We start from the raw sequence: 24,732 nt of genomic DNA on the forward strand, positions 1-24,732 counted from the left end.
ATTTTAAATATATGCTGGGTGTTGGTAGTTCATGCCTTTAATACTAGCACTCAGGGGCATAAACAGGTATATGTCTCTTAGTTTGAGGCCAGCCTGGTCTACAGAGTTAATTCTAGGACAGCCAGGGCTACACACACAAAAAGCCTGTCTCAAAAAACAAAAACAAAAAAACAAAACAAAACAAAAAAACAGCTCCCCACCAATCCTTAAATGTACTTAAGTCAGGGATGGTGACACATGACACATGCCTTGAATCCTAGCCCTCAGGGTGCCTCTGTGAGTTCAAAGCCAGTCTAGTTTATTCACATAGCAAGTTCCAGGCCAGCCAAAACTACAGAGTAAAAGACCCTTTCTCAAAATAAATCAATCAAGTTTATTGAGCATGTATCACACAGTACACACTCTGCTATGGCTGGAGTTACACTGTAAAACAAGACACTTGGTCCTAGTCTCATACATGACAGGAGGGGAGAAGGGCCAAGTGATAATTGGGTAGGGATAGTGGCAACAAACAAGCACAGAAGGTTCTAGGTCACCCGGCAGTGTGGGGAGTGGGTGAGCAATGGGAGGTGGCTACACTACAGGTGGAGCTTCGTGCATTCTGGAACATCCACACGGGCAGAGAGTTGACTGGGGTAATAAAAAATGACCAGAGTGTTCCAGGGACAGCGGAGGCAGCTGGACCTGAGGTATGGCTGAAGGTAGGAGGTGCTGATGGACAGAGTGCGGGGGCTCTCAGGAGGATGTGGTGGCAGATGGTAGGTACCACGGACTTTTCTCCTGAAGGGTGCAGGGTTAGAGGTGAGAAGCAGTTTGAAGACTGTGTGAATTGTTCTGGAGACAGAGACACAGAAATGGTGTCTTCAGTAGCTGAGAATGGGGGCCTCTCTCTTCCTTCTTTTTAACTTCCCTTCAGTAAAGAGAAAAGATGAGAGATGGAGAGAGACACAGAGACAGAGACGGATGGGCTCTCTAGATGCACAGAAACCTGTTCAATATCATTTTGTCTAATTGGGAAAATGCAGACCAAAACCACAAGACAGAGTTGGGGATGATGGCTGCAAAGGTTGAATCCAGTTGTCATCTCAGCAGGACACTCAAGAGGACATGGAAGGTCCCCCACCCCACCCCCCGCCGCTTTGTTTTGTTTTTGAGACTCAGTTTCATCCCAGGCTGGCCTGTAGACCAGGCTGGCCTCACACTCAGAGAGCTTCTCCCACTTCTGCTTCCTGACTGTTGGGATTAAAGGTGGGCAATTGTACCATGCCTACTAGGGATTTTCATGACTAGGTTGCCTGAGGTGACATCGTTTTATAGGATGGCTCCTGGATATGAGAGAGAGAGAGAGAGACAGAGACAGAGACAGAGACAGAGAGAGACAGAGAAGAGAGCTCTGAGCACCACCCTTCTCTGACTGAGGAAGCAGTATGAATAGCTACTTCAAATTCCTGCTTGCCCCTCCTCTTCCACACAATGGGCTGTGCCTGAACTGTGAACTAAAATAACCTTTTTGTTTTTTCCCTTGAGGTGTGTTTTGTCCGGGTATTTTTTATCATAGCAACGAAACCAGAACTAAGTCAGGGGCACATGCCTGTAATTCCAGCTCTCAAGAGTCAGATTTAGGAAGGTGAGGAATTTAAGGCCATCTGAAGCTACAGGAGCCCAAGGGAGCTCCAGTGAGCCCAAGGCTATGGGCTACACGAGGCCCTGTCTGAAAAGAAAAGCAACCAAAATGAACGAACAAATTTAAAAAGTAAATGAACACAAAAGACAACTTCACACTTACCATGAAGGCCACTATCAAAAAGATGACTAACAACAAGTCTTGGCAAAGAACTGAAACCCTCACACCACCCTGGTAGAAATGCAAACAGTATAGTCACTTCAGACACTTTAGCCGCGTTCTTCCAAAGAGTAAACAAAGTCACCACATGACCTGGCTACTACCCTCCAAAATGCTTTATGCAAATGTTCACATAATTCATAATAGTCACAAAAGGAAGGCCACCCAAATGCTTATATCACACAGTATCAGCCGACAAAATATTCAACGGTGGGAGATTATTCGGAGGTGGAAGGGTAGGACGGACATACGGACTCCTGCTATCATGCCGTGGGTTTGAATGGATGTTAAGTGGAAGGCACCATGCGCAGGGCTCCTCAAATGAGTGGCTCCATTTATGAGAACTATCTGAAGGAGCATTTCTTGTTCAGGCAGCAAGCAGCTGGGACTAGTGAGGAACAGCAGCAAAGTGAATGCTGGAGGGGGAGGAGGGGAGGGGAGGGGGAGGGAAGGGGAAGGGCCCTTGGTAGAGTACTGCCAGCATTCCAAAAGTGGAGTTATGGTGACTGTCACACAATCCTGGGTCTATGCAAATATATATTAAAATTTCCTGAAGTGTCTGCTTTGAATGGTAGAGTTTCATTGTAGGTGATGAAGAGGGATTTGAGGAGAGAACTTTCTAGAGGTTGGTTGCCTCCATGCACACTTATGAAAGAAGTAGGAGGCCATGAGCTCCAAATGAAAGACTCAGGCAGCGCCAAGTTAAATGGGTCTCTCTTCTACAGGTATTGACAGTCTTACTGCACATAAGGAGTGAACAAGGTAGGTGGGAAGGACAGTGTCATTAGCGCAGTGATGTAACATCCAAAGCAAATTCGGGAGGCAAGGTTTATTTGATTATGCTTTCATATCACTGTTCTTATAGAACCCGGGACCACCAGCCCAGCCCAAGCCAGAACCCACGTACCACCCGCTGGGCCCTCCTCCATCAATCACTAATTTAAAAAGTGCCCTACAGGCTTGCCCACAGCCCCATCCTATGGAGGCGGTTTTTTAACTGTGGTTCTCTCCTCTTTAGCTGACTAGCTGGTGTCACATTGACTTAAAGCACAGAGTGGGATACAGAGAAAGCCTGTATCTCACCACAGAACCTGTGGAGTGGAATCTCACAGAGTTGGGAAACAATCGTCTCATTCCTGAATCAAGCACTCCCTGGCTACCTGCAAGGCTCCTGTGACTCAGCCATCTCTAGGCTAGCAGTTTCGCTGCTCTCACAGGAGGCTGAGCCAGAAGGACTTCCACATCAGGTGGAACACAATATCCATGGTGCGCTTTATTCTCTGGGGGCCTCTGAGACGTTGATTCTCACAGAGGACTGGTGCTTCTTCACAGAAGTCCCAGCGCTTCAGCCAAGCTCCTGGGCTGGGGTTAAAACCATGTGCCACCACGTTTAGCTTTTTTTTTTTTTTTTTTTTTTTTTTAATATGACTCCAGTTCCAAAGGACCTGATTAGGCTCCTTTCTGGCCTCTGGGGGCATTGCAAGCACATGATACAGGCACACATACAGGTAAAACGCCCACACATTTACAAAATGGAGGCTGCCAAAAGTCTTTGAATAGGGGAGAGAGTGGTCTTAAACGAGTCATTCTGAAGTCCCTCTCTGAGCCTCATGTTTTGTCTGTAAAATGGGGCTGATTCTATGGGTCTTCTCACACCCCTGTAGTGGGGCTCAGAGAATCTGAAATCAGGCAGCACAGCCCAGATCAAGTTTGCCAGTTGGCAGCAGAACAGCTGTCCTGGCTCCGTCAGGGGGATGCGTGCATCTCAGTAGCACCTGACTCCTGCCAGTTCAGCTCCGTGGCAGGACCAGATCAGAAGATCCCAGGCGAAAACAAAGGCTTTGAAATTTTATTTTAAAGTTGTCTTGTGTAGCCACATCAGATATCATCTTTGTTTAGAAAGAAACAGGGACTATGGGAAAGAAGGACAGCTCCAGGAAACAAGGACACAGAAAGAACTTATGACATGTGTAAGCCTGGGGATGTCTATGTGAACGTGTGCGTGCATGTGTGTGTGTGTGTTGTATATTAGTGTGGGTTTGGGGTGAGTGTGACTGTGGATGTGTTGGTGGGGGGTCTAAGAAAAGACATTCCATTCAGTCTGCTGACAGAGTCATCTCTTTGCATAGGGCAGTGGATCAAAGCCAGCCAGGGACAGGAAGTCCCAGGTCCTTCCAGGACAGACACTTCCTCCCGCAGGGACACCAAACCCCTACCAATAGGACCCCCTGCCAGCGCAGGAGCCTTACCGGGCTGAGCTGTCCCGGGAGCGCCGAAGCCACCTTGCCACCATCTGTTCTATTCTGTGTGCTTTCCGAGTCTGGGATAAGCTGCCGTCCAGCTCTTCCATTTACCTAAGTGGAATGGAGGAGAGAAGAATGTTCTTAGACGAACCCAAGCCTGTAATGAGGACTCTGCCGCATCCACGCCGGCTCATCCAAAGACCCACCGAGCAAATAACTAGTTCCCCTCCGAGCTGAGCTCTTCACACTCCACAGAACAAACACTCCAGCATCCCCTGCCTGAAGAGTCCAGGCTTGTGGTAAACAGAATGCTTTTGTGTCTCACACAGAAGGCTGAGGGAATTTACAAAAGGTAAGGTTTCACAATTGAGTTGCCACCAGGACCTGCTAGCATGTGCCAGCATTTTTGTCTGGATTTTTTTGCTTGTTTTTGTTACTTTGAGATAAGGTTTTGCTATGTACCCAAGCTGGTCTTGAACTCACGAACCTCCTGCCTCGGCCTCCAAGTACTGGATTTACAAGTATGCACCATCACACCTGACATGAATTCCTGTTTTTTTGTTTTTTTTGTTTTGTTTTGTTTTTTAACATTTATTTGTTTCATCGTATCTATAGGAGTATTTTGTGTTCCTGTGTGGACATGGGAAGACTGTTAGATTCACTGAACTGGAGTTAGAGAAGCCTGTGAGCTGCCATGTGGGTGTTGGGAATCAGACCCAGGTCTTCTGGACGAGCAGCAGTGCTTCCCTGAGTCACCTCTCTGCCCACTCCCACGATGGGCTAATTCTTCTGAATACTGCTGCTGTTCAGTGATTTATGTTTAACTTTTAAATAGATAATTTGCCTGCATAATTCCATGCTGGCCTATAAAAGAAGAGATACAGGCATTGCACTGTGAGCTAAGAGTTGTGCGATGACGTGGGGCGAGACGGAGCTCACCTTGGTAGACTGTTTGCTTAGCATTCAAGAAGCCCTGGGTTTAACTCCCAGCCCCTCATTAACGGGGCATGATGGAACAATCCTGCAATCTCAGGAAGCAGGAGGTGGAGGCAGGAGGACCAGAAACAGAAGGGTGTCTTCAACCATATGGCAAGTTTCAGGCCAACCTGGACACAAGACCCTGTCTTGGAAAAAAATTATGAAGATGGTAACCCTAAGTATTTTTACTATGGTAAAATCAAAAACCTATTCAGAGAGTGGTCCCTTCGCCCAGATCTCAGCCCATGTCGTTCTCTCTCCTGAGCTTCCCAGATCTCAGCCCATGCCATCCTCTCTCCTGAGCTTCCCAGACCTCAGCCCATGCCATCCTCTCTCCTGAGCTTCTTCACGGCTGTTTGAGTAAATACAAAGATGCTATAGTCCTTTTTCCTGCAAAGGGTAACACACCACACACACTGTTCTGTCCGCACCAGGCTTTTTTCTTCTCCTTGAGTATGTACTCTTGCTATCTTTCTACATCAGGACATAGAGTCATTCATCACTCTTTTTGACAACTGATTGTTTCACTGTGTGGACTGGACCGTAATCTAAAAGGTAGTCCCCTGCTGATAAACATTTTGGTTATTGCCAGTCTTTTGCTATTATAAACAGTACTCATGGGGGCTGGAGAGATGGCTCAGTGGTTAAGAGCACTAACTGCTCTTCCAGAGGTCCTGAGTTCAAATCCCAGCAACCACATGGTGGCTCACAACCACCTGTAATGAGATTGGATGCCCTCTTCTGGAGTGTCTGAAGACAGCTACAGTGTACTTATATATAATAAATAAATAAGTCTTAAAAAAAAAACAGTACTCAGTGGGTTTAACTGTACATACATCATTTCTGCATGTTTGCAGTTATATATCTGGATAAGATTCCCTATTGATAGGTCAAAGGTCACACACATTTGTGCTTTGATAACTGTTGCCAGGTCACCAAGAAAAGAGATATGTGCTTGACGATTAATGCTTCGTAAATCAATGTGTATTGACATTTCTATTGTCTAATCTATTTCACTTCTTAAAAACGCCGGTCTCAATTCACCAAAGTGATTTCACGGTAACCCAATGAATAACCACACAAAGTAAAAGTCCAACAGTGGGAAGTAAGTGAGATACAAAGCAAATAGAAACGTTTCATAAAAGATTACGCCATGCCGGGCGTGGTGGCGCGCACCTTTAATCCCAGCACTCGGGAGGCAGAGGCAGGCAGATTTCTGAGTTCAAGGCCAGCCTGGTCTACAAAGTGAGTTCCAGGACAGCCAGGGCTACACAGAGAACCCTGTCTCAAAAAAGAACTCTACTGCCCCCTCCATTCCCCCAAACAGACAGTTCAAAGGTGAGTTTTTACCATCTGTAGTATGAGGTTCATCCTAGTGAATTACTTCAGTCTTGTTTTAGGTTAACTTCCTGCTTTGAGAATCAAGGATGTAGCACAATCAGTAGAGGGCTGGCCCAGCAGGCACAAGGCCTTGGGTTCAATCCCACATAACCCAGGGATGGCGGCACATGCCTAGAATCCTAAATTCAAGTTCAAAACCAGCCTCCCCAACGCAGTGAGTTTAAGGCCAAGCATGGCTACGTGATACCCTGTCTCAAAATGCATGTACTACTGTGGGGGTGCAGAACACACACACACATACACACACACACCCCAAACAGAAACCTCTTTAGGAGTAATTCGGGATATATACAACATTGCAAAGATAACACAGAATTGCCATCTGTCCTGCACTCAGTGTTCTGAAAATAACATCTTACATAACCTTTAATATTTTTTTTTCAAAATTAAGACATTAACATCAGCACAATACTATTAACCAAACGGCAAATTGCAGGCGATATTAAAATCTCATCAGTTTCTCCGACGCTCCTTTTCTATGCCAGAATCCACTGCAGGGTATGGTTTGCATTTAGCCATTTTGATTTTCCCCAATGCTATTTCTGCTGTTTATAGAGCATAAAGAAGGGAATTTTCTGCTCAGTAGGGCCAGCATAATACAAACAGGAGTTCTGACAAAGATGGTTCAGTGAGGTGAAAGTGCAGCCTTTCCTGTGACTAATGAGAAATGAGTACTCTTAAAAACAATGATCAGCCAGGCAGTGGTGGCGTACAACTTTAATCCCAGCACTTGGGAGGCAGAGGCAGGCGGGTCTCTGTGAGTTCACAGGCAGCCTGGTCTATAGATCAAGTTCTAGGACAGCAAGGGCTACACAGAGAAACCCTGTCTCAAACAACAACAACAACAACAGCAGCAGCAGCAGCAACATTGAAGCATCTCCATTAGGTGCAGGGAGAAAGGATTGCCAAGGCACATCCAAATGAGCACAGGATATCCAAACCAAATGAGCACAGGATATCCAAACCAAATGAGCACAGGATATCCAAACCAAATGAGCACAGGATATCCAAACCAAATGAGCACAGGATATCCAAACCAAATGAGCACAGGATATCCAAACCAAATGAGCACAGCATATCCAAATCAAATGAGCACAGGATATCCAAACCAAATGAGCACAGCATATCCAAACCAAATGAGCACAGGATATCCAAACCAAATGAGCACAGGATATCCAAACCAAATGAGCACAGGATATCCAAATCAAATGAGCACAGGATATCCAAACCAAATGAGCATAGGATATCCAAACCAAATGAGCATAGGATATCCAAACCAAATGAGCACAGGATATCCAAACCAAATGAGCACAGGATATCCAAACCAAATGAGCACAGGATATCCAAACCAAATGAGCACAGCATATCCAAATCAAATGAGCACAGGATATCCAAACCAAATGAGCACAGGATATCCAAACCAAATGAGCACAGGATATCCAAACCAAATGAGCACAGGATATCCAAACCAAATGAGCACAGGATATCCAAATCAAATGAGCACAGGATATCCAAACCAAATGAGCACAGGATATCCAAACCAAATGAGCACAGGATATCCAAACCAAATGAGCACAGCATATCCAAACCAAATGAGCACAGGATATCCAAACCAAATGAGCACAGGATATCCAAACCAAATGAGCACAGGATATCCAAACCAAATGAGCACAGGATATCCAAATCAAATGAGCACAGGATATCCAAACCAAATGAGCACAGGATATCCAAACCAAATGAGCACAGGATATCCAAACCAAATGAGCACAGGATATCCAAACCAAATGAGCACAGGATATCCAAACCAAATGAGCACAGGATATCCAAACCAAATGAGCACAGGATATCCAAACCAAATGAGCACAGCATATCCAAATCAAATGAGCACAGGATATCCAAACCAAATGAGCACAGGATATCCAAACCAAATGAGCACAGGATATCCAAACCAAATGAGCACAGGATATCCAAACCAAATGAGCACAGGATATCCAAATCAAATGAGCACAGGATATCCAAACCAAATGAGCACAGGATATCCAAACCAAATGAGCACAGGATATCCAAACCAAATGAGCACAGCATATCCAAATCAAATGAGCACAGGATATCCAAACCAAATGAGCACAGGATATCCAAACCAAATGAGCACAGGATATCCAAACCAAATGAGCACAGGATATCCAAACCAAATGAGCACAGGATATCCAAATCAAATGAGCACAGGATATCCAAACCAAATGAGCATAGGATATCCAAACCAAATGAGCACAGGATATCCAAACCAAATGAGCACAGGATATCCAAATCAAATGAGCACAGGATATCCAAATCAAATGAGCACAGCATATCCAATCCAAATGAGCACAAGATATCCAAACCGAATAGCTGAAAACCTGGAGGCATATCCTTTTAATAAATGGAGCAAATAACAAACTAATGACAAAGCTGAGCATGGACACAGACTACCATAAAACCTAAATTTTAGGTTCAGTGAACCTACACAGCCCTGGCTTCCCGTGACATGCCAGCTGAGATGTGATAGCGGAAATGAACAGACTGGGCACCTGATCACCACAGCTGCCTTCCACTTTGCCAAAGTGGATATGGTTGCTATCCCCTATACACACCCACACCCCTAAGCAACCCTACACACTCACACACTATACACCCCCACATGTACCCCTACACACACCCTTACACAGACAATTACAAAAAATAACAATGGACAAAAGAGAAAGTGACCAAATACCACAGGCCAAGAAACAAAACTAGATGGACCACGTCGAGTGCAGTATTCACATAGAAAGGTTCTGAAGGCCAGAAACAGCCTGTGGAGTTTGAACGAGAATGGCCTCTGTGGACTCATATTTGAATGCTTTGTTCATCAGGGAGTGGCACTGCTTGAGAAGAGCTAGGAGGTGTGGCCTTCCTGGAGGAAGTGTGTCATTGTGGTTGGGCTTTGAGGTTTTAGAAGCTCAAGCCAGGCCCAGTGTCTCTCTGACTCTTCCCTCTGCCTGTGAAGATGTAGAACTCTCAGTTACAGCTCCCCACCACGTCTGTCTGTGTGCCATGGTACTTCCCCTCCATGATGACAGTGGACTAAACCAAGCCAGTCCCAGCTAAACACTCTCTTTTATAAGCGTTGCCTTGTCATGGAGCCTCTACCAAATAAGACACTACCAAATTAATTCAATAAAGTTTTTCCCAAAGAACCAAAATTTCCAGATTGTGGCTATCTGGAAGGGTACTGATCACGCCTGTGATCTCAGCTAATGAACAAGCAGAGGCAAGAGGGTCACGGGTTGTGGGCCAGCCTCATCTATACAGTGAGAACCTCTTCCCTACCTCACCCACAAACCAATCAATCCTGTACAATGAATGAAAAACAACAACAACAACAACGAACAACACTATATATTCTATTTTATATTTTACTTCATTTTAGCTCGATGTGTCCCTGGCTGGCCTGGAACTCACTATGTAGATCAGGCTGACCCCAAAACTCAGAGACCCATCTGCCTGTGCCTTCAAGTGCTATGCCAGGCAAACCCCCCAAAAAAACTAGAAACAGAAAAGAGCTTCTAAATATTTTTTTAGGAAAAATAGATCAAATATAAAACGCTGAGAATAAAAACAGCATCAGACCTAAAGCTTGCATGTTCCGATGCTCGCTGCCCTTGCAGAGGACCTGAGTTCAGTTTCTAGCATGCACACAGGGAGGCTCACAACCACTTGTAACTCCAGCTCCAAGAATCTAATGCCCTCTTCTGGCCTCCAAGGGCACCTGCACACATGTGCTCACACATACAAAAGTAAAGCATAGCTCACAATTTAGCCAGCCCTGGAGAATATTTATATCTTTATAATCATGTAAACACTGAAGTGATTTCCCAAGATAAAAATATGACCCAGAAAGATATAGTGAAGGAAACTCAGAGTATGTAAGAGTTAATCCTCGTTTACCATCATGGTTAGTTACCACAACTAATAAGTTATGTAATAGCAACATAAGAATATTTCCCATTGGCTGAGATTATGGCTCAGTGGGTACAGGAGTGGCCTGGCATGCAGTGCCAAGTTTCACCTTCAGCACCACGTAACTGAGCAAGGAAGTCACACCTGTAACCCTAACTCTCATGAGGGTAGGAAGGCCATTCACATGTCACATAGAGGGTTCAAGGCCTTGACTAGACTGTCTCGAAAAGGAAAACTAGGTTCAAAAACAATGTAGGGAAACAGCAGAGGAAACAAGAAGAGCTTAAGGAGTGTGTTTCTAGGGAACGTAGGACGCCCATGTCTCCTAGACGGTTTTCTTTTTAAATTTAAAATTAATTTTACTCATTTTTTTTAGGCTGAAATAATATGGGCTTAGAGTAAAGCAGTAGAAAGAACAATGAAAGTAAAATCATCTAATATTTCTATTCTCCAATGTTAGTTTTATTTATCATCCTTTTTTTCCACATGTACTTATTTGTTAAACTAAAATGAGGTTTTATTCGTTTCCCCCGTACAGTTCCATGAGCATCATTGTATATCATTTACAAGTATTTATACTATCAGTTCAAATGGGTTTGTAATATATTTTCTCTGATTGCAATTTATTCAGTAAATCTATCATTATACCAGTGGTGGTTTGAATACGTATGGCCCCACAGACTCATTTGTTTGAATGCATGGCCCATAGGCAGTGACATTATTGGAGGTGTGGTCTTGTCAGAGTAGGTGTGACCTTATTGAAGGAATGTGTCACTGTGGGGGTGGCTTTGAGATCTTCTATGCTCAAGCTACGTCCAGTGTAACACACAGTCTCCTTCTGCAGCCTGAGGATCGAGATGTAGAACTCTCAGCTCCCTCTACCATGATAATAATAGACTAAACCTCTGAAATTGCAAGCCAGTCTCAATTAAATGGTGTCTCTTCACAGCAATAAAACTCTAAGGCAATACATTTGTGTTGTTTCCAATTTTCACTTTAACAAAATCTTTGCAAAACTATGGAGATGGGTCTTTTGGTAATGTGCTTGCCATAAAAGCTGAGTACCCACGTAAAGGGCTGAGTGTAGAGGCAGACAGAGACAGGAGAATTCATGGACTTACTGGCTGGCCAGCCAGCCTACATGTTGGTGAGCTCCAAGTTCAATGACAAAACCTTGTCTCAAAAAATAACGTGGAGAAAGACAAAGTATAACATAAACATTGACTTCAGCCCTCTGCATGCATAATTATGTACATATGTGTATACACACGCAGAGAGAGAAAGAGAGACAGAGAGACAGAGAGAGACAGAGAGAGGGCTTTGCAAAGAAAATCCTATTCATGATAAATGATCACTCATAAGGTATTTTTCTTAAGATAAATTCATTGCAGTGAAATTCTTTAAGCATACTCTCTTAAAAAGGTTTATTTATTTTCTGTATGTATATCAGTACACTGTAGCTGTACAGAGGGTTATGAGCCATTATGTGGTTGCTGGGAATTGAAGCCAGGACCTCTGCTCACTCTGGCCCTGCTTGCTCCGGCCCCACCCAAAAATTTATTTATTGTTATATGTAAGGACAGTGTAGCTGTCTTCAGACACACCAGAAGAGGGTGTCAGATCTCATCACAGATGATTGTGAGCCACCATGTGGTTGCTGGGATTTGAAATCAGGACCTTCGGAAGAGCAGTCAGTGCTCTTAACCACTGAGCCACCTCTCCAGTCCAAGCATACATTCTTTATGTTTGGTTATTGTTTTGAGACAAGATCTCTTTATATAGCCCTGGCTGTCCTAGAACTATGTCCATAGGACTGGCCTCTGCGTACCCCCCCCCCCATCACTGCGTACCCCAGTGCTGGGATTGCAGGCATGTGTCACCACGCCCTGCTGACATATCCTCATTAGAAAAAAATCTCAAGCCTATGTTGCTTCCAAGAAAGCAACAATACACGTTCCTTGTCAGAAAGGGCTTTAGAAACATGAATTTTAAAAAATGTCAGCATGGTGAAAACAGCACCTAATTCTTAAATATTTATATTCTTGGGGGCTAGACAGATGGCTCAGTTGCTAAGAGCACTAGCTGCTCCTCCTGAGGACACAGGGTTGGTTCTCATACCCACATGGCATCTTAGAACTGTCTCTAACTCCAGTTCCAGGGGATCTGACACCCTCTCCTGGCCTCTGTGAGCACTGCACACATGTAGTGCATAGATACACAAGCAGGCAAAACATACCCAAATATACACAAAATAAAAATAAACAACTGGAACATCTTAAATGAAGGTAAAAAGTAACTATTCATACTCTCACAAACACTCGACTTATCACTTAAGAACATGTCCTAATGCAATGGAGAAAAGTATGCTTGGCTATTGGTTCAGATGTATCTGGAAAAAAAATAAAACAAGCGAAAACATCACCCCATCACATTAAAATAACCTAAAATATCCATCCTACATCAAGCACTAACTCAGAGGCCCATATGAATAACATTTGTTAGCAGTATGCTAATTCCCACCTAGGTTTATAGAAATCCATTATATATATATTACATATATATATGTATTTGTTTTTTTTGTTTTTCGAGACAGGGTTTCTCTGTATAGCCCTGGCTGTCCTGGAACTCACTGTAGACCAGGCTGGCCTCGAACTCAGAAATCCGCCTGCCTCTGCCTCCTGAGGGCTGGGATTAAAGGCATGTGCCACCATGCCCGGCTTCATATTTTATATATTAAAATATGTTTTCCACAAAATAGAATCATGTTGTATGACTGCACTCCATTTTTTTAAAGACAGGGTCTCACTATGCAGCCCTAGCTAGCCTCCAGCTCACAGAGATCTGCACTCTTTTTTTTTTTTGTTTGTTTGGTTGGTTTTTGTTTTGTTTTGTTTTGTTTTTCAAGACAGGGTTTCTCTGTATAGCCCTGGCTGTCCTGGAACTCACTTTGTAGACTGGCCTCAAACTCAGAAATCCGCCTGCCTCTACCTCCTGAGGGCTGGGATCATAGCATGTGCCACCACGCCCGGCTGCAGTCTTAAGCTGTAAATGCATCTTGGGCATCTTCCCCTACACAGGCTCACTGCAGTGTAACTTAAGTGCCTTCGTGATTAGCTCACCTGATGATTTCTCTTGGTCACCTTTGTTTACTCACTGTTATTTTGTTGCAGTTTCTGCTTCCTCTCCCCCAACCCCTCCCTGTTTTTTGTTTTGTTTTGTTTTGTTTTGTTTTTTACTGGAACATCTGTCTTCCTTCCTTCCTTTCAGGCACTCTTTTATTATAAAGGTTATTTAACGTTCCCCTGCCACAGACACGAAAATCACACTGGATTTCTGTGACACTTACAATAGAAGAAAAGGAATGAAGTCTTAGACTTCCAACGATGCAGAGGCAGCAAAACAAATGTGCAGTCAAGTCGCTGGGATATTGTTTCCAAAGGCAATAGCCTGTGAGTTCGTCTAGGGGATCAAGTTAGCGGGCAAGTTATAGGATATGGATATAACTGGGTCTGTCTTTTTTGGTGGGGGATCACATTTTCAAGGAACTAGGATGGGTAAGGAGGCTTAAAATCAAGCCACGTGGGGGACAGGGATTGGGGTGGCTGACTCTGTTGCCTGTGTGTGGATTACACTCCCCTGACTGGGCAGCCCTGTCTGGCCTTAGTGGGAAACGATGTGCCTAGTCCTGCAGGGACTTGATGTGCTGAGGGTGGGGGTGGGGTGGGGTAGTTACCTAGGGGGGCAGCTCCAACCTCTCAGAGGAGATGGGGAGAGGGTTGGAGGAGGGACTGTGTGAGTGGTGACTGGGAAGGGGGACAGCAATAAGGATGTAAAGTGCAAAATAAATCAGGTCACGTGATTAACTCCCAGAGAATCAGAGAAAGCTGGGCTAGGATAAACGCCTAATACAGACAAGACTCTGGATTCCATTCCCAGCACGGGAAGAGGGGAAGGCATGCGGTCTGAAAATGCTTATTAGACAAACATGGAGGTGACCTGTATCATCATGGTCCACAAATTGCCATAAGGCTACTATCCGGACAGTATGCATTCCCCATGACTGAAGGATGGGGAGCCAGGATTAACAGAGAAACAACATGGGGGCGGGGGAGGGCAGGGGAGGAGACTGGTTCACACTGTGAAGAGCTTTATAGCACTCCAAGGATGGAATAGGTTTTCTTAAAAATTAATATTCTGGCCCATGAAAGGACTTAAGGAGAAGCTGCGTAATTGCATGACTGTAAAAGGGATTCTGTAATGGAGTGAAGAAAAACTTCCAAGAACAGGGTCAGAGGCTTCTGCAGTTCCTTCCGGCCATGCAGTTGGAGCCTCCATTAGATCTAGGAGCTAGGAGGCTGGACACTTGTTACCTCCTGTCTTAGATTTAAATCCCTACACCTTGAGAAGCTGAAAGTTTTGAAGAAGCCAGGCAACACAGACGTGAAATCTCTCACCTGGTTCTAGTCTCTGAGGACTGCAGAATTCTCTGAACGCTCACATATACCCACAAAAACTGAAGACCAAGCACGCACGCTTTCGCTTCCCCTTGAAGGTCATCCAGTTGCAGCAGTTACTCACAAAGTCTGTTAAACCGCTGCCAGATACAGTTTAGCTAACTGATTTCTATAAATGTATATGACTCTAATTAAAATAATTAATTTGCATTATATATCTGGACTGTGGGTACGCCCGTGCCTTCATCTAGGGATCTCCAAAGACCAGACAGATGGCTACATCAATGGAGCCATTAAAAGTGCCCCAAGTCAGCAGGGTCCAAGTAGGTCCATTTAAAGTCAAGAGAATGACCTGCTAATGGCTTTAATATCTGCCTGTGATGCTGGGCTAATGGAACAAAGGAAGATGCAGATAATCCTCAAACATTTAGAATCTCTGCTACAATCCCAGTGCCAAGAGTCATCTAGCCTCTAATGGTTCTATCCTTCGCTCTTGGCCCCGACTCCTTGCTAGAAAGTGCCTTTGCCTACAGCTAAATGCCACACCTCTCTAGCTTTGGCCTCCTGCAGTCGTATTGCCCTTTGACACATCCTCTCTCCACACGCACATCCATCCCTCTTCTATATATAGCCTTCTGGATCCAACCCTAGACATCTTGTCTTTGGGTCTCCTCTGCCCCAGCCTGAGCAGCCTTAGTTCCTCCAGCAGATCTTCGCAGCCCAGGGTTGCTTTAGATCAGTCCTCTCTGACTACAACCCATTCTTGCACATACACCCTTTAAATGCCCAAATTCCCAAACAGAACCCATTCCTGGCTATATGGAATAGACAGAGTATTAAAATATTTTCCAAATGGATGTGGGGGTGGGGGGAGGAAGCAAAGGAAGAGAAGGAAACTGAAGGACAAAAACCACTTCTGTGACATACTTTAAAACTGGATAGCAATTCAAGTGGGCTGCCGGATAAGGAGGGGGGAGGGTGCTCAGCTTGCAAACACACGGGGATTAGAAGAGAGAGAGAGAAAAAAAAAACAGCAAAGAAATGCAAAAACCATAATAAGCAAATTTCTTGAGCTGAAAAAATACATTTCAAATATAAAGGACACACAAAACAATCCTCAGAGGTTCTTCAATGATGGCTTCTCACACACTAAGTTCTTGAGTTGCAAAGAAGTTACCTCTAAATCTATTTTTAAAAAGCAAAAAGAGAATAATCATTTGAAAGAGATTGGGCTTGTATTTTCTGTTTGTTACTATTATTATTATTATTTGTGTGCGTGCGTGTGCACATGTGCATGATAATGAGTGGGGATGTGTGGGTGTGCACACCATGGCATTCCCATAAAGGTCAGAGGACAGTTTTGTGGAGTCAGTGCTCTTCTTCCACCTTTATGTGGGTTGCAGGGGTCAGAGTCAGGTTGCCAGGCTTACACAGCAAACACCTTCACCTCTGAGTCTCCGTACCAGCGCCCTGGGCTTCTCTTACAGCGTAATAGAGATAGAACGCCATCATTCTTCCCTTTACGGGACATAAAACTTTTACAAATGATATTTAAGACTTTAAACTGTAAAGACACACCTAGGTTATTCTGTGACTTTTCTCTTCCTTCCTTTCTTTCTTTCTTTCTTTCTTTCTTTCTTTCTTAAAAAAAAAAAAAAAAAAAAAAAAAGTTTTATTGGGGCTGGAGAGATGGCCCAGTGGTTAAGAGCACTGACTGCTCTTCCACAGATCCTGAGTTCAATTCCCAACAACCACATGGTGGCTCCCAACCATCTGTAATGGGATCTGATGCCCTCTTCTGGTGTGTCTGAAGACAGCTACAGTGAACTCATATACATAAAATAAATAAATAAATCTTTTTTTAAAAAGTTTTTATTTCATTTTGTGTCTGTGTATATGAGTGTTTTGCCTGCGTGTATGTCTTAGTATCACATAGGTGCCTGCTGCCTACATAGGCCAGAAGAGGCATTGAATCCCCTGGAACTTAAGCTAACAAACAGTTGTGAACAGCCATGTGGGTGCTGGGAATTGAACCTGAATCCTCTGAAAGAGCAGTCATTGCTTTTAACCATTGAGAGGCATCTCTCCATCCCCATTCTGCGACTTGTCAACCTACTAAGTGAGATACTATACTACCTTAGTTTCTTGCCCTCATCATTTATTCTTCCTTCCTATCATTGATTTGAGCCTAAGACCCACGACCTCTCTGTTTTCTCTCAGGATGTGTCATCATAATAAATGCTGGTTGAACAAGTGATTGTCAGTCCCTGAGTGAACAGAACTAAAATAAAAGCAGAAAAAAAAGGTAGAGAATTAAAATATCACTTGAGACCACACTCATGGTTTTGTGTGAGATCAAGAAAACCCCACAAACCTGTGTTATAAGTCATTCTTATGAAATGAGTAATGACGAATGTATACCATTCCTAGGTATGCTGCAGCAGGCTCCCTAATAGCAATGCATCGTTCTGGTTGGCCCTGAATTCCAGGCAAGCCTATTCCTGCGTAACAATGTCAGTTTCATAAAATGGTGTCTTCCAAGGTGTCCCTACCAACCTCTGACATGTAAATGGATTCTGGTAAGAGCTTCCCTCCATCCTGGAAGACACCTTCCAAGTAGGGTAATTCAGGGACAATGTAAGCAAGAGATGCGGGACACTGAGAAACTGATTCTGCTCTTTCCTGGATGTGCGCAGCATGGTGCTTGTAGCATAAAAGACCCCCTTCAGTGAGAACACTGTTCACAGGGGGGTCAGGGTGGGGGACACTGGGGCTGGAGAGAGCGCTCAGCAATTAAGAGCTCTTCCTGCCCTTGCAGAGGACCTGGGTAGGTTTCCGGAACCCACATCAGGTTCTAGAACCCACCAGAACCACCTGTAACCTCAGTTCCAGGAGATCAAATACCTTCTGCCCTCCGTGGGCACCTGTATATCCATGGTCTACACACACACACACACCTCCATGCAGGCCACCAAGAGAGAGAGGAGAAAGGAAGATAAGAGTCCTAGGTCAGGAGACGGAGGGCATCTCTCAAACTGTGCTCTGCGCCATGGCAAAGGGGCCCAGCAAGACAGTCAATGCCTTGGCTCATTTATTCTATGGTTTCCACAAACTTCTTTAATCTTTAGCTCCACAAAGACTGATTCCTTGTGCAAAGAACTAGAAATAACAACAAAATGAAAACTGTAAGGAACTCTGTCCTCAGAATTGGAAAAAGTTCTTCAACAGAGAAAACTCGAGCATATAACCAGGCTATCTTACTGAGCCAAAGATAACCCTGAGTTTAAAATCAAACCAAGAGCATAATTTAAAAAGGATATAGAGATCAATTTTTCTCATGAATCACTCACACAATTCTGAAGTAAGATCCAAGTAAGAAAATTAATAATTCCTCAGATTGAAAAATGCTAGAGTTCATTTTATTACTCTCTGCTTCCATGTACATTTAAAATTATTATTCTTTTTAAATTACTATGCATTTTTAACCTTTACATTTTTATTATACATGGTTACCAAAAGCCATTTTCATGCAAGTTTATCATGTGCTTTGAGCCTATTCCTTTCCTTTATAAAATTGCTCTTATGGTTTTAAAATCAGTTACAATTGCTAACAAACTCCAATAACAGTACATTATAAGAAGTATATAGAATAATTAAGTTGGATTTATCTTAAGAAATAAAAGTTTAATTTAAGGAAAACTGTCAATATATCTTATCATGTAAATAGAAACAAGAGAATAATATAAATGGTTACATTGTAAACTGTAGGTCATTTGTTACATGTAACCCGATTTCCTTGTTTTAAATCTCAACATAGAAACAGCATGTCATTCTATGTCATTTTAAAAAGAAAAATAGAAATATTTTTGGTTAAAAGAGAAAACAAAATTACAATGTTTACTGCAATGTTTGAGTTGTTGGGGGGAATAAACACAACAAGACAAGAAAGGAGACAGGGATGGAGAAAGGGGGGATGGAGAGAGGGAGAATGGAGAGAGGAGGTAGAGAGATGAGGGATGGAGAAAAAATGGATGAAGAAAGGGAGTGACGAGAAGGTGATGGAGAGGGAGGATGGAGGGGATAGAGGTGGGGGTGGACAGAGGGGAACAGAGTGAGGGGAGACAGAGAAAGGGGTGATAGAAGGGGAGGGATGAAGAGGGGGGGAAGGGGGGAGAGGGAGGGGAGGTGGGATGGAGAGATGGCTCAACAGTTAATAGTTCTTCCTGCTCTTCCAAAAGACCCAGGTTTGGTTTCAGGCATTCACATCTCTGTACAACCATCTCTAACTCCAGCCACCTCCACAAGCATCAGGTACACACATGGCGCAGAACGTGCACACGGGCAAAACACCCATACGTATGAGGTTTTGGGGTTTTGTTTTGTTTAAGTCAGTTTTAAAAGAGCAAAATTAAGAGAACTACAGTCTAGGAAGAACTGATTCAGCAGGTGATAGGTGGGGCCTGAAAATGCTCATTTTAATGTGGTTCTTAGATAGAACTTAAGGATTCCAAGGAAAGTGATGGGCCCAGCCCTGGGTAACCAGACTTGCTCTCTGTTCAGAAGTCACAAAGCCTGACTTACCTCTGCTAATATCACCAAAAACTTCTCTACAGACCTAAAATGCTACCATCCTGCTATTATCCATACATTCCAAGCTTTTGCATATATATCACACTATCTTCTACCAAAACACTGTACTTGTGACAAATTTGGGGGAAGGGGGTGTACAGTTTTCTGTGACTCTGGTAAATCACCCAAGAATACAGCTTAAGAGAGGAATGGTTTGGCTCAGTTTCTGGTCCATGGTTGTCAGGCTCCATTGCTATGGCCTGTGATAACACAGCTCACGGCCATAGCAGAGGACGTGGCGGTTGCTTTCCTCATTGAGGACAAAGTCCAGCTTTCCAGAGCACTCCTCCAGTGACTACTTAGCCCAAATAACTCCCACCTTCCAATAATGCCAATGCATGAATCCATCAAGGGATTAATTCATTGATTAGGTTGGAGCCCTTGCAACCCAAGCACTTGAAAAAAATACCATCAGCCATCAATGAAGGGTTCAATGCACAAGCCTGTTAGGGGGGGGCGTTTCTCCCAGTGAGGAGAGAAACTAACATTTTTACCTACAGATTCATGAAGTTCAAGTGGCTGGGGGATGCTGAGGCCTTCCACTTTTATCACACAACCGTCTGTCCTTTTTATTCCCTCCACAGCCCCTCTGCTCCGCCTCCCGCTCCTTGGAAACTAGTTCTCATTAGACTTGACCTTCAGCACATAGCTTGAGCCTTGCCACAGTCAGGACAGTTTCCTAGCTGCTGGCCTAGCCTGCCACACCGGATACCTAATTGTGGTGGATTGCCTAGGAATGATCCCCACAGACTCCTCCTCCTGGAGGCTCCCCATACAGCCTCCTCCCGGCTGCCAGCAGGAGACAGTTCTGCTGCCACCTGTGGATTGAGGTCTGGAACTCTCAGCTCCTCCAGCACCACGTCTGCCTGCACAGGGCCATGTTTCCCACTATGATGATAATGGACTGAACCTGTGAAACTGTAAGCCAGCCCCCATTAAATGCTTTTCTTTATAAGAGTTGCCTTGGTCATGGTGTCCCTTCACCACAATGAAACCCTAAGACACTAATCACAGTCGAGTGTCCTGCCCCTCCATCCAGCTGGGACCAAACCACCTGCACTTTGTTGTTGGTGGTGGTTTTGTTTTGTTTTTGGAGACAGGGTTTCTCTGTATAGCTCTGGCTGTCCTGGAACTCACTCTGTAGATCAGGCTGGCCTCGAACTCAGAAATCTGCCTGTCTCTGCCTCCCAAGTGCTGGGATTAAAGGCGTGCACTACCACCGCTCGGCTCTTGCCTGTACTTTCTAACCTCATGTGGATCTGGTCTTGTTTTCTGCACCCCCTCGACCTCGCATTCCCTGAAAGGAAGAAGGAGCGCATGACCCATGCATAGCCTCGCAGAGCTATGCCCACCAAGCAGTGTTTGTTGAATGAATAATGACATGGACATGGATGCCTAAAATGCACTGGTTAGATCAGAGTAAAAATAATTTAAATTTAGACTTCTGAAGACAAAGACAAAGTTATTAGTAAATATTTTAGAGACGCTCATATTAACTTTCTGCTTTTACTGTCATTTTAAAAATGTTTTTAATTACACTGTTTGTGTGTGTCAGAGAACAACTTTTAAGCATCAGTTCTCTCCTTCTACCATCTGAGTTCCAGCGGTCAAATCTGGGTGGCCGGGTGTGCACCACCATTCCCGGCTTCACATACACATCCCTAATACGGATCAGCTGATGCTCTGATTCATTATGGTGATCATGGCTTGGTGAAAGATAATGAGCTTCCGTGTCATAGTAGTCGGCTGAACTTCTTAGACTGGTAAGTCACTTTATCAGGAGAATGTCATTCTGAGAAAGGAAGGGGCAGCCGTCCTAGGCCACGTGACACATGGTACACCTAGTACCATGTGTACCGTGATGTACAGCTCTAGTACAGCCGCCACCAGGACCCCATGAAAGCATTTGCTAGCTCTTCCCTTCAAGAATCAAGACAACGCAGGTCTGATACAGAATCCATTCACGAGTCACGTGGTCTGTGGCTATAGGAACAGTCCAGGAGAGCCAGACGGCAGCTTCACTTCTCACGTGTCTGTACCTCCTCCGCCTTCCTTTCTTAGCCTGTGTTTCCATGAGCCATCTTACCCAACACCTTCTGTTTTACAGGAAAGGGCTTCAGAGGCCTTGCCAGGAGTGTTGCCGTGGACCAAAGAGAAACCTGTGGCTCCCAGCTGGTTCTCCAGGTCTCCTTGGCCTATGGGAGCATGAGTGTTGGACACATGTAGTCCTTCCCTACATCCTTTCCAGGGCGCATTTCCCATCTGGCGGATGATAAGCCATGTGACTGACTTCCCATCTTACACTTGGAGTGTCCTAGGCCCTGGTGATTAGCATCCTCAGCCAGCTCATCCTGACAGCACACTGTGCACGTGGAAATGACACTTTGATATGGTGCATCCCACAGTGGTGGCACACTAAACGGTAATGTTCACATAACCACAGGTTTGGTCTGGCTAGCTGGCTTTTCCCTCGGGCACATAAAAATACTCATGCAACAGTTTAAACAGAAAACATCCATTCCATTATCACCCAAACCATCCTCAGTGCCGCAGGTGCTAACACAAGGGTTTGTGGGTCCAGGGTCTCTTGGGACCGCATGTCCTCAGATTTCACATCTGCCTGACAAGTTGGGCATCTCAGAAAGAGCCGAGCTTCTTATCTAACTCGCTGCAGATGGCCTCTGTGTGGTCCTCTGGGAGCTTCAGGGAGGCAGCAGCCAGCATTGATGGGAATGTAGGACGTGTCTTTCTCCTGACAGCAATTTGGGGGCATGGGGCCCAGGCCACTCCAAGAGGACGATGGGAAGTTGGTCACACAATTCATCTGCCTTATCAGATGGACAGTGAGCCCTGGAAAGGATGTGGGGAAGGGCTGACTTGAATACCAGCGAGGCCCGCACTTTACCTCAGCTGTCCTGAGGTCCCTGAGGCGACCCTTGGAGACAAAGGCAAATGTCATCGTGGAGTTACATGCAGCTGCCAAGCCCCTTGTCCTCCAAGATCTGTAACCAGGCTCCTGCTATGACCAGCTGCTAGACACAGGACCCAAGACACACCCTTTTACAGACAAACCCCAGTTTTCCTATCTGTAAAGGGCTTGTGTGAACAGAACCTAGGAAACATGATTGTATTACAGGGTTGTGCATCTTCATCTCCCTATGCTGGGGTTACAGGCACACTCAGCTATCCACAGCTTTTTATATGGGTGCTGGGATTTGAACTTGGGTCTTCATGCTTACACCACAAGCCTCTGACTTATGAGCCATCCTCTCAGCCCTACTTACAATTTTTTTTTTGTACGAAAATCCAGACTATAGAACCTTTTTGTACCAGGTATGGTTCTAGGCCTTGGGATGCATTGGGAACAAAACCCCCAACCCTCATATATCCTGATGGGGGATCCAACTACGGTAAGCATAATTAAAGATGTAGAAACGTTAGAAAGCACAGGTACTGGGGGACAGGGAAGGGATCCATACCAACACGGTCACGCTGGATATCACTTACTCTGAGATATCACCATGGGTTCTCCCATGTACATCTCTGAGAGCCCTGAGTACTACCTGTCTGTCTAATTCTCTGAGTCAGCTCTGTACTCAGTCAGCTCTGTACTCAGGGACTTAGCCACCATACACCTGAACAAACATGGCTGCTTCGCTTTCATCCTCTGTGAGTCAGTCTAAGTTCTACTTTCTACAGGTTCCTTTAAGAAACACTGATCAAGCCAGGCAGTGGAGGCATAAGCCTTTATATTCCCAGCACTTGGGAGGCAGAGGCAGGCAGATCTTTTAAGTTTGAGGTCAGTATGGTCTACTGCGTTCCAGGACAGCCGTAGCTCCACAGAGAAACCCTGTGTCAAACACAAAACAAAACAACAAACACTGCTGAGCGACAGGATGCCAGGGAGAGACACGGTGGGGCGACTGAGTCCCTGCAAACAGAATTCTCACAGTCCCTGGAGTCAGAGAAACATGGCACCTAACTCAGAGCAGATCAGAAGGGCTGCTGGCTGGAGACCTACACTTTCCAAGCAGCTTCAAGAGCACAGACGCTCTCATCATAACCACTTTTCTCCCATGTGGCCTCAGGTCTTCCCCAGTGACCCCTCATGTCACTAGCAGAGGCTTTGACATATCCTGGTTCGACCTCAACTCTCACTGACCATGCTACCTGAAAGTTATGTTAGACTTTCCTCAGCCTGTCAGTGAAACAGGAAGTCTCTTCCACGCCACAGTACATTAGATACTAGACAGAGTGGTGGACATATGCTGTTAAAGGAACCCTGGGGACTGCAATGCATAGCTAGTACTGAGCACAGCAGGGTAGACTGCACAGAGCCAGGGGGACTGGTGGGGGGACTATCACTTCAGGAGCTGCAGAGCCACAAATGAAGGGAAGAGAGAAGAGAAGGCCAGAGAGACTGGAGAGCAACCAGAGAAGCATGAGGTTCAAAGACTATGGCAACGGTTTGGAGCGTTCTCCAGAAGTTACTTACTAAAACAATACTGATTCGGAGAGTCCCCTCCTCAAAGAACTGAAAACCAATGTTCAAATGAAAGCCTGTACGCTAATGTCCAAGGAGCAATGTTTATGATTATTTATGATAGCCAAATGGCAGAAGTAGCCCCAAAGGGCCTCAGTGATCGAACGGAAAAACTGATCATGGCATGGCCATACAACGGTATGATAGGATTCAGCCGCTAAACAGGATGAAGTAATGCTGCCGGCTTACAACGTGGATACATCTTAAAGACACATGGATTGAAAGAAGCTAGGCACAAAGACAAAATACCATAGGTTCCCATTTATATTTAATGTCCAGAGTTGGCAAGGCTGCGTAGAGACAGGAAGCAAACTGGTGGCTGCCAGGGCCTGGCAGGAAGGAGGGACTGAAAAGTGCTATTTAATGGGATTATGTGGGGATGATGAACACTTTAAAGTAGACAGCAGTAATGATTATATAACAGTGCGAATCTATCTAAACGCCACCAACTGTATACACTGAAATGGCTAGGGCTGGAGATGGCTCAGCAGCTAACGGCACCTGCCACCAAACCAGAAGCCCGAGTTTGACCCTTGGGATTCACATGGTGGGAGGAGAGAACTGACTCCCAAAAATAAAAAGTAGATTTTATGTTGAGCATTTTACTATTAGGTCAGATGTATGTACAAGGGCGGGAACAAAACCCATCCTGTATGGACTCTA

At 44.8% G+C, this 24,732-nt stretch overlaps 1 protein-coding gene across 2 annotated transcripts in view; it reads right to left on the reverse strand.

Moving 5' to 3' along the window:
- Nucleotides 1–24,732, reverse strand: part of Frmpd1 (FERM and PDZ domain containing 1) — a 104,825-nt gene that overhangs the window by 55,284 nt on the left and 24,809 nt on the right. For both annotated transcript variants that reach the window (XM_085839325.1, XM_021160346.2), the window contains exon 2: nucleotides 4,093–4,197. In XM_085839325.1, coding sequence (XP_085695451.1) covers nucleotides 4,093–4,193 — 101 coding nt within the window. In that variant the 5' untranslated portion in view covers nucleotides 4,194–4,197. The remainder of the gene's footprint in view (nucleotides 1–4,092; nucleotides 4,198–24,732) is intronic.

Source organism: Mus caroli, unplaced genomic scaffold, assembly GCF_978045245.1.
Source record: "Mus caroli unplaced genomic scaffold, Mus_caroli_1 scaffold_6, whole genome shotgun sequence".
In the NCBI taxonomy this organism is placed as follows: domain Eukaryota; kingdom Metazoa; phylum Chordata; class Mammalia; order Rodentia; family Muridae; genus Mus; species Mus caroli.